The 11,898-nt window shown below is 46.3% G+C and overlaps 2 protein-coding genes across 9 annotated transcripts; both read right to left on the reverse strand.

Moving 5' to 3' along the window:
- Positions 1 to 774: 774 nt before the first annotated feature.
- Positions 775 to 9,985, reverse strand: LOC122618504 (la-related protein Larp4B). Of its 8 annotated transcripts, none has more exons than XM_043794989.1 (10): positions 8,442 to 9,117; positions 7,232 to 8,072; positions 6,916 to 7,165; positions 6,470 to 6,850; positions 5,725 to 6,292; positions 5,141 to 5,664; positions 3,094 to 4,972; positions 2,747 to 2,985; positions 2,647 to 2,688; positions 775 to 2,582 (listed from the first exon to the last, which is right to left on the reverse strand). In XM_043794989.1, exons 1-8 carry the CDS (start codon positions 8,455 to 8,457, stop codon positions 2,831 to 2,833), a joined length of 4,614 nt encoding a protein of 1,537 aa, XP_043650924.1. In that variant the 5' UTR covers positions 8,458 to 9,117; the 3' UTR covers positions 775 to 2,582; positions 2,647 to 2,688; positions 2,747 to 2,830. The 8 variants fall into 8 exon arrangements, with proteins under 8 accessions (XP_043650924.1, XP_043650923.1, XP_043650925.1 ...); XM_043794988.1 differs by having other exon boundaries at positions 775 to 2,585; XM_043794990.1 differs by having other exon boundaries at positions 775 to 2,413; positions 2,474 to 2,582; positions 2,647 to 2,985.
- Positions 9,986 to 10,277: 292 nt separating this feature from the next.
- On the reverse strand, positions 10,278 to 11,676 carry LOC122617106 (eukaryotic translation initiation factor eIF1). Its single transcript, XM_043792809.1, has 4 exons — positions 11,597 to 11,676; positions 11,485 to 11,536; positions 11,088 to 11,245; positions 10,278 to 10,617 (listed from the first exon to the last, which is right to left on the reverse strand). The coding sequence occupies exons 2-4, from the start codon at positions 11,510 to 11,512 to the stop codon at positions 10,471 to 10,473; spliced, it is 333 nt and encodes a 110-aa protein (XP_043648744.1). The 5' UTR covers positions 11,513 to 11,536; positions 11,597 to 11,676; the 3' UTR covers positions 10,278 to 10,470.
- Positions 11,677 to 11,898: the final 222 nt, after the last annotated feature.

Below are 11,898 nucleotides of genomic sequence, written 5' to 3' on the forward strand. Positions count from 1 at the left end.
CACCCTATGCGCAGTCCGCAGTCCCAGTCGCAGTCCGCCCTATTGAGGTTCAACTGTACAGTGTGTAAAGTGTGTGTTGTGTTGTATTGTGGTGTGGTGTGGTGTGTGATTTTGTATTCTATTTGTATTATTTCGTGTTGGCAGCCGACAGTGAGTGATGAGCACAACAAAATCATTTGAGAACTTTCCAAAGAAATGTGTGTGTTGGAGTGTTGGGGGTTAGTTGGATTACAGTTTGGGTCTTTCTTCGATTTGGAGGGGAAGATACAAACTATAAACTATGAATTATTTAAAGATACATTTGTGTGGCGGGTACGCGACGAAACACTGAGCAAGGTATACTATCTGTTTGGTGACCACCATCCCTAGTGAACTATCCGTATGCTGGACCAACCCAGGATGCCCACTGACTGGGCGAACTAATGAGTGAATGAGTAAATGGTTTGAATATAAATGATTGATTGATTGATTGCTGTTTATGTCCTAGAGGCAGTTGTGTGTTGTTGTTTGTGATCAGATGCGATGTGATGGGATTTGATGGGCGGATGGGGCCACATTGGTTCTTGGCTCAGTGGTCGGTCTGTACCCTGCTCGTATGTTACATATTAGTTAGTATAGGCACTTAGCATATTCGATTGTTTTCATAGAAACAAAGTATATGTGTATATATATATTGATTTTTCAGTTTTCTTATCCTTTTCTTATATTTTCAATTTCATTTTGGTTGGAAGTCTTGCGTTTAGAGTTCATTTTTCATTTCTCATTTCTCATTCGTTTTTGATTTTGGATGAAAGTTTTAGTACTTTTTCATTTGGGAAAACATTGTTCAGTGTGTTCACAGTGGGTTCATAAGCATGTAATTAAAGAGAATAAACATAATACGCGGGTTTTCTTTGTTTTGGTAGTGAGGTTGTTGTAAATGTGTTAAAATGAAAATGATTCGTTTCGTTTTGGTGTCGAAGTGAAAGGGCGGAGCAGTTTTGTTCTCAAATAAAAGGAATTAACTAACAAAAGAAATAATGTTGTTAAGTTTAGTGTGAATATCCATATATGCATATCTAAACTTAATTCTTATGCCTAGAATAGTTTGTAGATATCGTGTGTACGCTCTTAAAACTACTGATTATTTTTTCTTTACTCCCTTGCCAATTGTTTTAATGCTTCGGGAATTAATTTACATGCTTCTTAAATTTGAATAAATTAAGACTCCATAAATCAATTTGTGCGTAAATCGTAAACAATTAAAAGGGAAACAAATTAAATAATTAAAATGTATGCAGTTCTACGCAAATTTATACCTAAGGTGAGCATCAATAATTTGGGGCGAGGATGAAGCAGCTTCTTTTCAAATTGAGAGACAGTTAAACATTGGTAAAGAATTCGTTTTAAATGCCCGTTTTGTGTCTTCCTAAACCTCATAAAATTTCGTGTGTCTGTGTGTGTGTGTTTTTTTAGTTATGGCACCTTTTGTATAGAGTCCTAAGTCGTAAATATAACATTAGATAGTGTTTGTCTTATGAGCTGAGCTGGGTCCACCTACGCTTTGTAAGGATAAAGTTTAGTATTTAGCAATGACCTAACTTCTTAATTCATTTCATTTTCGTTCTTTGCTTGTTGAAATAGACGTGTGAAACCATCAAACTGAGAAAATTGCTTTCATGTGGAAACAAATGCAATTTTAAAATGTAAGTCCTTCCCACGATATACGATACAAGTATAAAATGAGGGGTATACAAGAGTCGGTGTCTGGGGGAAGATAAGTTTGCCTAGGCGTATTCAGGTGTGTCTGTGTAAAGGATCCCTTAAGTCGTGAACTAAGTACGAGAATCCCCATAATCAAGTTATATAAAAAAAACCTCTTGCTCAAAACAAGATCATCCGTTAAAATGTTACAATAATTCAAACAATATATATAAATATATAAATATATATATATATATATATAATATATATAAATAATAGAAGTACCCTAACCTGTGAGACTAGCAGAGACATAGCTATGTAGGCTACGCACTCGTATCTGTGTACTTCTGTTTTGGCTATAAACATTAGGTTCTGATGTGTAAGCAAAAATGAGAATGATGAAATATTAAACGCAAATAATATAACGTAAAGTCGACGTGTGATTCATGAGTTCATCGGTAATTTATCAATAAAACCTAATATTTCCTTCTCTCTTTCCTTGCTTGGCTTCCTTAACTTGCTTTAGTTTTGTTTTGTCGTTCGATGCTAGTTAGCTTACTACGCTCAAACTTCTTAAGACTTATTCACTCGGCATCGTTATTAATAATCGTAATTATAGCTTAGGCATATACATCTCTTGTCTCTACTCCTCTGTATGCTGTCGCCACAGCTTTGCTCCTCCGCCCTGCGCTATGCTGCGTGTGTACCCACCGAGTCTAGGTAACATTAGCTTAGGTAGATTAACATTAACTGATAACTGATTAAATATAGCTGGAGAAAGGGTATGCACCATTCATTCTTCGTCTTTGCCTACTAATATGATAACTGGTCCAAGCATCGCCTGCTGCTCTCTCCTTGCTCCTCTGCTCTGGTTTCCGCGTCCCTTCGAGCAGCGGCAACTACTGAAAAACGGATGGTAAGTAAGATGGTGAGTAAGATTTCAAGGTATAATCTACAACTCACCTTTCATATGCCTCCTTAGTTAGCTCATAGATATCTCTAGCTCTTATTGGTATAACAAAAAGGTTTGCTCATATTTACACATGGAATTTCATATATTTACAGTCGGATGCAGCTTTAGAGGCATCCTGCAAAGGTATTTCACAGTTGCCTCGCTTTGGCAACGCGGTTATCCTCTCCCCTTCCCTTAAGAGTTGTTGGCCCTGGACTTGCGGTTGCCGCTAGTCCCCAAGCCGACATTGGCATTAGTATTGTGGTCTGTAGCAGAGCCGTAATGTTGTTGCTGATGTTGCTGCTGTTTCTCCTTGCTCAGTTGGCGAACGGCGGCATTGGGACGATTATCTGAGGAGTGGATTTTTTCGATATAAGTTCTGATTGTAGATTGTAATCAATTCAACAACGTTTAAGGAGCACTCCGTAAAGACAGCTTTTACTGGCTTTCGAACATACCTTTCTCTTTGGCAGAGACCACGACAGCACTGCTGCCTTGGGTAGTGTTGGAAGCCGGAAGACCACCAGCTGATTTGCCGATCAGCGCGGCGGGCGAGGCTCCACCTGCGGCGCGTTTCTCGGTAGAAACAGTGGCAAGGCCGCTTTTCTCCACGGCTGCCACCACGACGGCGGGATCACCAAAGACTAGGTCCATCTTGTGGCTGCCGGTGGGCGACAGCGTGCCCGTGGAGCCACCGGAGCCCGTTTCCTTGCCATCAGAGGAGGCAGCGGCCTTGTGGTGCTGTGCCACCTGGGCATAGCTGAGTTTGCTGGCCGTGGCGGCAGCCGAAAGGTTTTCTGTAGACGTGGACGTGGCCACGCTCTTGTGCTTGCTGGCGCCTTTCTCCAGCAGATTGGCGTCTTTCTTGACATGCAGGGCGGCCACCGAGGGCGGCTTCTTGTGCTGGCCCAGGCTGCACTCGGCCAAACTGGTGGTCAGACCACCCTCCACCACGCTACAGGCGCCAGCGCCCGCGGCCAGGGCAGCGGAATACTCGTTATGGCCAGCCAGCAGCGGCAACTGCTGCTGCTGGACATAGCCTTCGACCAGTCGCTGCTGCGATGGCTGCTTTGGATGCATTTCATCCTCAGTCTTGTTTGATTTGTCCAGCTGCTGCTGCTGCTGTTGCTGGGCTCCGGCTGCCTCCTCTCTGCTGCTGGCATTGATATTTGGTGTTTGACACTTTATCACATGGATCGAATTGTTGTTACTGGAGCTCTGCTTCGTAACGTTCTTAGTATTGTTGCCCTCCTGAATCTGGATTCCATACTCAGCGCCCAGGACTGGCGTGGGGCTAACAGGTGGATTACGCTGCTGATAGTTGTGGGCCAAATGGGGCTGGTTCTGGCCCTGTGGGTGCCTGTTATCCTTACGAGCCTTGCCCTTGCCTCCACTGCCGCCCCCGCCAGCACCAGTGCGCACCACGTCCGACAGGCGGTTCTCAGCCCAATTGTTGGCAGTGGAACTGTTGGCCAAGTGAATATTGCTGGCCTCGATTCCCTGCTGATTACTTGAGCGTTGTTCCTCACCGCCGGCGCTTTCCACGCTGCTGCTCAGCACCTGGTGCTGATGCGGCTGCTGTTGCTGCTGGTGCAGGGTTTGCTTTTGGCCCAAACCTGTTGATGAGGAGGAAGAGGTCGTTGAGTTTTGCAGGGAGGCTCCGCCAGTGGCCTGAGGTGTGTGTGGAGCGGTGGCTGACGTGGCTGGCAGTGGTGGAAAGGCAGCATCCTCTAAATCGAACTGAGGCGGTTGCACGGGTGCGGCTGGTTGTTGCTGTTGTTGCTGCTGCTGCTGTTGCTGCTGCTGCTGTTGGTGCTGATGCTGGTGACCCTGATAGCCCAAGGAGCTGTGGTGAATACCGCGCTCGTTGCTTCCGCCGGACAGACTGTTGCTGCCCGATCCTCCGCCAGTTCCGCCACCGCCGGCTCCGCCACTGCTGACGCCTAAGCCGCCGCTGTTGCCCACATTGCTGCCAATCGAATTGTGGTGGTGATGGTGATGATAGTGATGACCCGAGCCCTGCTGCCCAGTGCCGGTGGTCATGTGATGTTGCTGCTGCTGCGACGACAGGGCGTTGTGGTGATGGTGATGGTGCGAGCCACTTGCCATCGATGAATGCTGGGCGTGGTAATGCGGATTGTAGTTATTGCCCTTGTAGTTGCCACGGTGCTGGGGCGGTGGGACGTCGTGGATAGTGTTGTAGTGGCTCTGGCGCTCTCCGCCGCGATGGGAGGCTCCGCCGCCATCGGTTCCGCCACCTGATTGCACATTGCTCCCGGTGGAAGATGACATCAGATGCTGCTGCGGATGCGGGTTTGAGGGCGAGCTGCCGTAGAGCTGTATTGCAATACAAAAGTATAGACGGTTAAGAATAAATCATAATGCAACTTTTGAGTAAACCACAAATTTTACTTTCGGTGACTTGCATTATAAAATTACGTTAAATTTAAATTCCATTTAAAGGTTTAGAAACCGCAAGCTTTATATGGTATATAGATTACTCACCCCAACTCGCCCGCCTGGGGAATAGTTGATTCCGCCCTCCTCATCACGACGACGACGTCGCGGGCGGTTCTGCCATTGCAGTGGCTCCTTACTGATCGACGTGGCCAGCGATGAGGAGGAGCTGGCAGACATGTTGCTGCTGCGATTAACCTGCTGCATGGCGTGAGAGCTATGCTCGACGCCGTCTCCCGCTTCCTGCAACTCCTGCACCTGCACTTGCTGTTGCTGAAGGACTACCTGTTGTTGCTGGGGCTGTGGCTGGGTCTGTTGGACCACCAGGTGGTGTTGATGCTGGCCCGGCTGCTGCTGTGGAGCCGGTGCAGTGGATACATAGGTAACTTGCGGAGCGCTGGCAGCGCTGGAGGAAGCCAATTGATAGTGCTGCTGCTGAGTCTGTCCCTGTTGCTGCTGCTGAGCCTGCAGATGGTGGCTGTGGGCGGGCAGAGCCTGCACCTGGGTGGTGTAGTGATGGTGGGTGGTCACACCCCCGCCATAGCTTTTGTCAAGGTTCTTCTGCATGCCACCTGTAGCGAATGAAAATTGAATTAGACGGCTTCGCAACAACGCGGCATTTGAAAACGCACCCTTCCAGTTGCTCTTGATGGGGTAGTGGCGAGTGGAGTTGTTCACCTGCACCGAGGCCTGTTGCTGTTGAGCTGAGCTCGTTGGCTGCTGCTGAATTTGTTGGATCACTTGCTGCGGTTGCTGTTGCAAAGGGGCTGGCTGTAGTGGATCCTGGACAATGTTGGCCGGGACCACGCTGACCATTCCTCCTGGAATGGCTCCAGTTATTTGAATAGGCACAATACTGCCGCCCTGGATGTGCGAGGGTGTTTGTGTGTTGCGCGGTGGTTTGCCTCTCGACTCGCCGCGTGGTCCCGAGTTTGCACCGCCCACATTGTTTGGATTTCCGCGGTGATTGTTATTGTAGCGCCCTCCGCCCTGCGGTTTGGACGTGACCATTGCTTGTGCGGTGGGTGGTGGAGCTTGAGCGAAACCGGCTGTCACAGGCTGCGGAGCCAAAGGATTGGTGGTAAAGATGTTTCCTCCGAGCTCGTAGAAGTTTTGCCCATGGGCGGCAGTGGCTGCTACAGTGCCAGGCGGCCAGGGTCCAGCCACTAAGCCTGGGTAAAATTGATTCTGCGGAATCGGCTGTAAACAAATAAAGTTTGGCTTAATTAACAAATAAATCAAATCAATCTTAAAAAAGTATGCAAACACTGCCAAATCACAATTCAAGAAGTTGTTTAAGTTATTGGAATCCTAATTTACTTAAATAACAAATCTAATATGTACTTAAATTATTCAGTTATTATACATGATACTTACAATCAGTACTGGATTGCTGTACTGAACTGAGGCGGGTGCCGCGATGGCCGCTCCATTAGTGTACAGATAGCGGGGCTGCTGGGCAGCCGCATAGCCAACTGTGGCGGCACCGGCTCCGGATGGATCAAAGACATTGGCAGTCGGCGGCGACGTGAGGCGATAGCCGTTCTTCATATTTGGTACAGCTTGGATGCGATTGATAAACGATTTGGGCTTGATGCGAGCCATGATCGGCTTGCCCTGGAACTCCTTGACCTCTTCGCGCAGGTACTTGTACGCCTTTTGCGCATCTTCGTCCGACTCGAAGGTTATGTACCATGAGTTATTGGCGGCAAATTCGCAGGATATCGGGCGGGGACAGCTCTCGTTGCTGAACAGAGCCTGTAACATAAGCAAAATCCAATTAGTATTTGAGCTGACTCAGGGAAGCGAGAAGAGTCACCCACCTTGACGTCATCGAGAGGCGTGTTGTTCGATATCTCGCGCAGAATGATGATGCAACGCTTGCGATTGGGACGCACGCGCAGACCTTTGTCGTCCACCTGGACATTGGGCGATTCACGCAGCACCTCAGTGATGAGATTGATGTCATTGGTTAGTTTTCGCACCAAATTGAATCTGGCCACAGTGTAAATGGGCACATACTGGTCGCTGTCCATCTGGGAGAGCAGGTAAGTGTCGTTGGCCAGGTTCTCTCTGTTTGGAGGCGAATAAGAATCAAAGTCAGAAATAGTTTGATTAAGACTAGGAGATGAAACCCACCTGGAGAAGTAGTACTCAAGTTGGGTGGCCAGCATTTGCTTGAGCTTGTCCAATGGTATGTTGGGCTCCTCACCACCGGCTGCATTGTGGCTGCCTTGCTGCTGATCAGCGGACCCATTGGCTGGCAGCTGAACGGGCACTGGGACTTGGACAGGAACCTGGACCGGCACTACAATTTGATGGGGCTGCGGATCGAGAGCAACTAAATTCGTGTTGTTCAGGGCGTCTGTGGTGTAGCAGACCACAGTGCCATCTTGGGTCTGGGCGAGTGCGCCATTCATGATGGCGTATTCGTTGGTGTCCTGGGCCTCTCCGACTCCTCCGGATGCTCCTGCTACTCCTCCGGCTACTGTTCCTGAACCTCCAGCCGTGGCCTGCGGAAGCGCCGGCTGATGGCCGTAGGTCAGATGCTGGGCGGGATGCGGCGACTGCTGTTGCTGCTGCTGGTGAAGATGCTGTTGGAGCGTCTGTTGCTGCTGCTGCTGCTGTTGCTGCTGTTGTTGCTGTTGGTGGGCTACGTGCGTATGGGCCAAAATCTGGGCCTGGTGTGGATGCGCCTGCTGCTGCTGGGCGGGCACAACTGCTGCTTGTGCTGCTGAGGCGGTGGCCACTGGAGCAACGGCAACTGGAGGAGCTACTGCTGGAGCGCCTGCGGCGGCGGCTGCTGCAGCGGCGGCTGTGATCAACGGTATGTGGGCAGCGGCGGCTGCTGCGGGAGACGCTGCAATTTGGGTGGTGGCGCCAAACAGATTAGTGGCTAGCATCGCCGTCTCGACAGGAACGTTGGTGTAGACGGGCGGCTGGATCTTGAGTGCATCTCCGTTCATGTACACATATCCTCCTGCAAGTGGTTTGCACATAAGATGGTTTTCACATTATGGATGGTCGGGGTGGTGGGTGGTGTTGCATGGCTGGGTGTGTGTGTATGTGATTCTGTGCGTGCGTGTGTGTGTGTGTGGGTGTTTGGTGTATAAACAAGGTCAATTTTTTGATATTGTAGACGTAACGGGAAACTTTCGTAATCGGAGGACGCTAGACGCTGGGAAAACTCTGCCGATTTCGAGCTAATAACAACAAAAAACAAACAAGCGAAACGCAGTGCCAGCATAAGCGCACACATACATATGCAAATATTGCGAGCATGTGGGTGATGCATAGGGGGTGGTGGCACACACGTATGTAATGGTGCTAGTTAACGCATTTTACCAACCTAGGTAGTATTCCATGGTAACGTATGTTGCAATTATCAAGAAATTCCACACAAAGACACAGTCGGTTATTTCGCTTCTCCTTATTTGCTTTTCCTCTTATTTTTTTTTTAAATCTATTTTTTTCGCTCTTTCGAGCTACACACACACTTACGCACGCGGCACACTCACACACACAGCAGGCACACACAGCAACACACACACACGTTGCCACCCAGTCGCGAGAGTGGGAGCGAGAGAGAGCGAAGGAGAGGATGAGAGAGCAGGCGAACGAGCGAGAGGAGGAGCTCTTCTTTCTATTTGGAAAATTTGATTTTCACTGCGATGTTTCGTATTTCGCCAACTTGCTTTTCCGCGATTCCAATCGCGCTGAAAATCGAGCACTCTCTTGGGCGACGATGGTTATTTATTTATACTGCTTCTGCTGCTTGCGACTCGAAAACACGGCTCCTGCTCCTCCGCCCCTTTTCCACAACATTTTCTTCAACTCTACGTTGCCTTTTCCTCGGTCTTCTTCTGTGCTCTTCTTCTTTCCGCTCGCCGTTTCTTTTATATTTTTTTTTCTTCTTTTCTTGTCGTTTTCAGTCTATATTTTTTTCTCGCCTTTCCTTCGCTTTTTGCACACGCAAAGAATGTGAATTGAAAATTGAAAACGACCGAGAGGCAATTGATTTTTTTTTTTGCGACTTTTCACACCCTACTTGCACCGCCCGCACCAGCCAGCGTAGCGCTTTTCAGTAGCCAATCGTTAGTCAAGTTGCCAAATGAATTGTTAAGGTTGTGCCTGGTTTTTTTCACCACCAACTTGTCACGCGAAAAATCCAAAAATTCGACTTCTCATCGTCATAGAAAACTTTCGCCGTTTCGATAGATCGCACGTCAGGGTTGCAAGCGATTGCAAATACTAGAAGTTTGAAAAGTTACTCGATTCGTCAGTAGATTTTTTTGACAGGATTTAAAAGATCCGTAGCCAGAGACACACATGTATTTATGCGTTTCGTTGACCAATAATGCTTAAAAATTTACTGCGTTAAAAAATGTTAAGAATAGCATGTTGAAATACTGCATTGATACCAGCACGCTGCCCAAGAATATCGAACAAAAAATACTAACTACCTGCAAGGTGACAACCCTGAAACGTGCAAGAACATAATATTGCTAAGCGAAATGCAGCCCTCCCGCCCCCTCTCCAATCATGTTACCTGCACAATTATGCACCCATTTTCACTTACCACTGGGGATAATGAAAATCCCGGGCTCATCCGCCTGCTGACGGCGATTTCGTGCAGCTGCAACAACGCTGGTGCGAAAAACCACTTGTTAAATTTGGCCGAACGAACAAAATGAAACACCAAGCGTTCCGCGCGTCCACGTATTCTTTACTGCACGTTCTGCTGGCGAATTATCGTTGGGAAATTCGACAGTTTCAACGCGTCAATTTCGGGGGACGAATTTGTCTACGTTGGACACTCAGGTAACTCTTTTTTTCAGCAAAATGCAACACACGCAAAAACTTCGCGCTCCGATTTTTTGTGCCTAAATTAGTGTGACTGCACAGCAATCTGAAAAATATACCCACATTCGCCTTAAGAGGTATTTAACTGAAGGGATGGAACGTTGATGAAGTTTGGACAACAACCAAAGCAGACTTTTTTGATTAATATTTTACACAATATATTTATCCTATTTTTTTTTACTACATATCTTAATTAACTAAATTGCATTTATTTCAAAATGCTTTCTGCGACCATTTCAGCGACAGACAAACCAATTCGAAACCAAAAAAGGTAACTTTTTTGTCCCATTATGCTACGACAGCGCCCGCACACATTCGTTTATTTAAATTGAACATTTAATTTTATTTATAACATTGTTCTCAGTTAATGGTCTATTGCTTTTGTATGTTAATGTTCTATCAAGAGTGTTTGAATAAATCGGAACAAAGAACTTTTCCAAGTTTTTGGGTGTTGTTGTAGAGCTTAAGAATGAAAGAGTAGTATGAAGATTCACACGGTTTGTTTGTTCGTCCGCTTAGAAGCCGTGCACCTTCAGCTGATCCGGCTTAGCTAGACCCACCTTCGTCAACCATTGGCAGATGTTCTCACGCTGATCGCCCTGGAGCTGCAGGACCTCACCATACTCTGGGTGCTCGATTACAGTGCCATTGCATGCGAATTCCTATGAATAAACGGAATGAATGTTAGTGTTGTTCAACCAAATCCACAACTGTCGAAGCAATCAATGTTGTCTGCAATCTGTGAAACTGGACTGTCGACCAAATAAAAATCAATAATTTTCTTCTGAAGCCTACCGATCTCAAAAAGAACAAATATGCCAAAAACTGTGATTTGGATTCCTATAGCAATGAAGTCGAATTAAATTCCATTAATCTTTTAAGCATCACCTTCTTTCAAGAAGATGCAAAAATACTTATGAATGTATCAACTACTAGTAAGGGATGTTTAAACTTCTATACCGACCACATCGAAATCAATAGATTAGGGGTAAATTTGGTATATGGTTCTTAAAGTGCTGTACTTTAGAGGAAGTAAACTGACTTTACAGGATTAGCAGGTAGAACGCGTGGTCATATATAGCTTCGACCGTTTATGGATATTCCAGATAACGAGACGCTTAGGTAAACCCACCTTCTTGCAGGAGCGGACTATCTTCTTCAAGTCATACTCCGCGGACAGGCCCTGGACAGTGGTTAGCGTCTTGCGACCGTTCCTCTGCTGGATTCTTATGTGCACTAGCCCGTCTTGAATATCATCATCATTGCCCTTGATTGCATCAGCAAAGGGGTCTGTAAAGGCGAAAAATTGCTTGGTTAATGCGAATATCGAGGAACTCAATGCATGCAAGATGTTAAACGCAAGTTGTAAGGCATGTAATCACACCCTAGCAGCGTGTTTTACTTTTGCCCCAGAATGCGCTTATGTGCGTCTGTGTGTGTGTATGTGCGTGATGATGACGAGCAGGGCGGCCATTTTTATGTACATGTGTAGGAGTCGGGGAAAAGTGTCTCATTTAGTCTTCACTTACCACGAGTGTTTAAATTCTGGATGGACATACGACAATAAAAACAAACCACAGCCTAAAACAAAAACTTTTTGAAATGATTTGTTGATATTTGAACTTTAATTTAACGTTTTACTGAGTGAGTTTTTTCGGAAATGTGTCTGACAAGTAGACTAGAGCTGTAAAAAAATCGATTTCTAATCGATACTATCGAGTGTTCAGAAGATTGGCAACGCCCGCCAGCATCGATTGTACATATATATATACAATCCTTAATTAATATTTACTAACTGGAAATGAGCGTTCAAATTCTGTAGCCGTTGGGTTTTTTCACCAATAATTTATTAATAGAGTGGTTTAGGCTTATAGCATGAAACTATTTGACAATAAGGTTACAGAACAGTAAGCTGTATGACTTTAAATAATAAATAATAATTA

This window comes from Drosophila teissieri, chromosome 3L (assembly GCF_016746235.2).
Source record: "Drosophila teissieri strain GT53w chromosome 3L, Prin_Dtei_1.1, whole genome shotgun sequence".
NCBI lineage: Eukaryota > Metazoa > Arthropoda > Insecta > Diptera > Drosophilidae > Drosophila > Drosophila teissieri.

Excerpts from the sequence above, each read along its gene's own strand:
- LOC122618504 (XM_043794989.1), bottom strand. Across the intron at positions 7,166-7,231 it reads CTTGAGTACTACTTCTCCAG|AGAGAACCTGGCCAACGACA; the intron begins GTGGGTTTCATC and ends GCCTCCAAACAG. Across the intron at positions 2,986-3,093 it reads GGTCTCTGCCAAAGAGAAAG|ATAATCGTCCCAATGCCGCC; the intron begins GTATGTTCGAAA and ends TCCACTCCTCAG.
- LOC122617106 (XM_043792809.1), bottom strand. The coding sequence starts at position 11,512 with ATGTCCATCCAGAATTTAAACACTCGTG. Across the intron at positions 11,246-11,484 it reads CCAGAATTTAAACACTCGTG|ACCCCTTTGCTGATGCAATC; the intron begins GTAAGTGAAGAC and ends TCGCCTTTACAG. Across the intron at positions 10,618-11,087 it reads TAGTCCGCTCCTGCAAGAAG|GAATTCGCATGCAATGGCAC; the intron begins GTGGGTTTACCT and ends GTTTATTCATAG.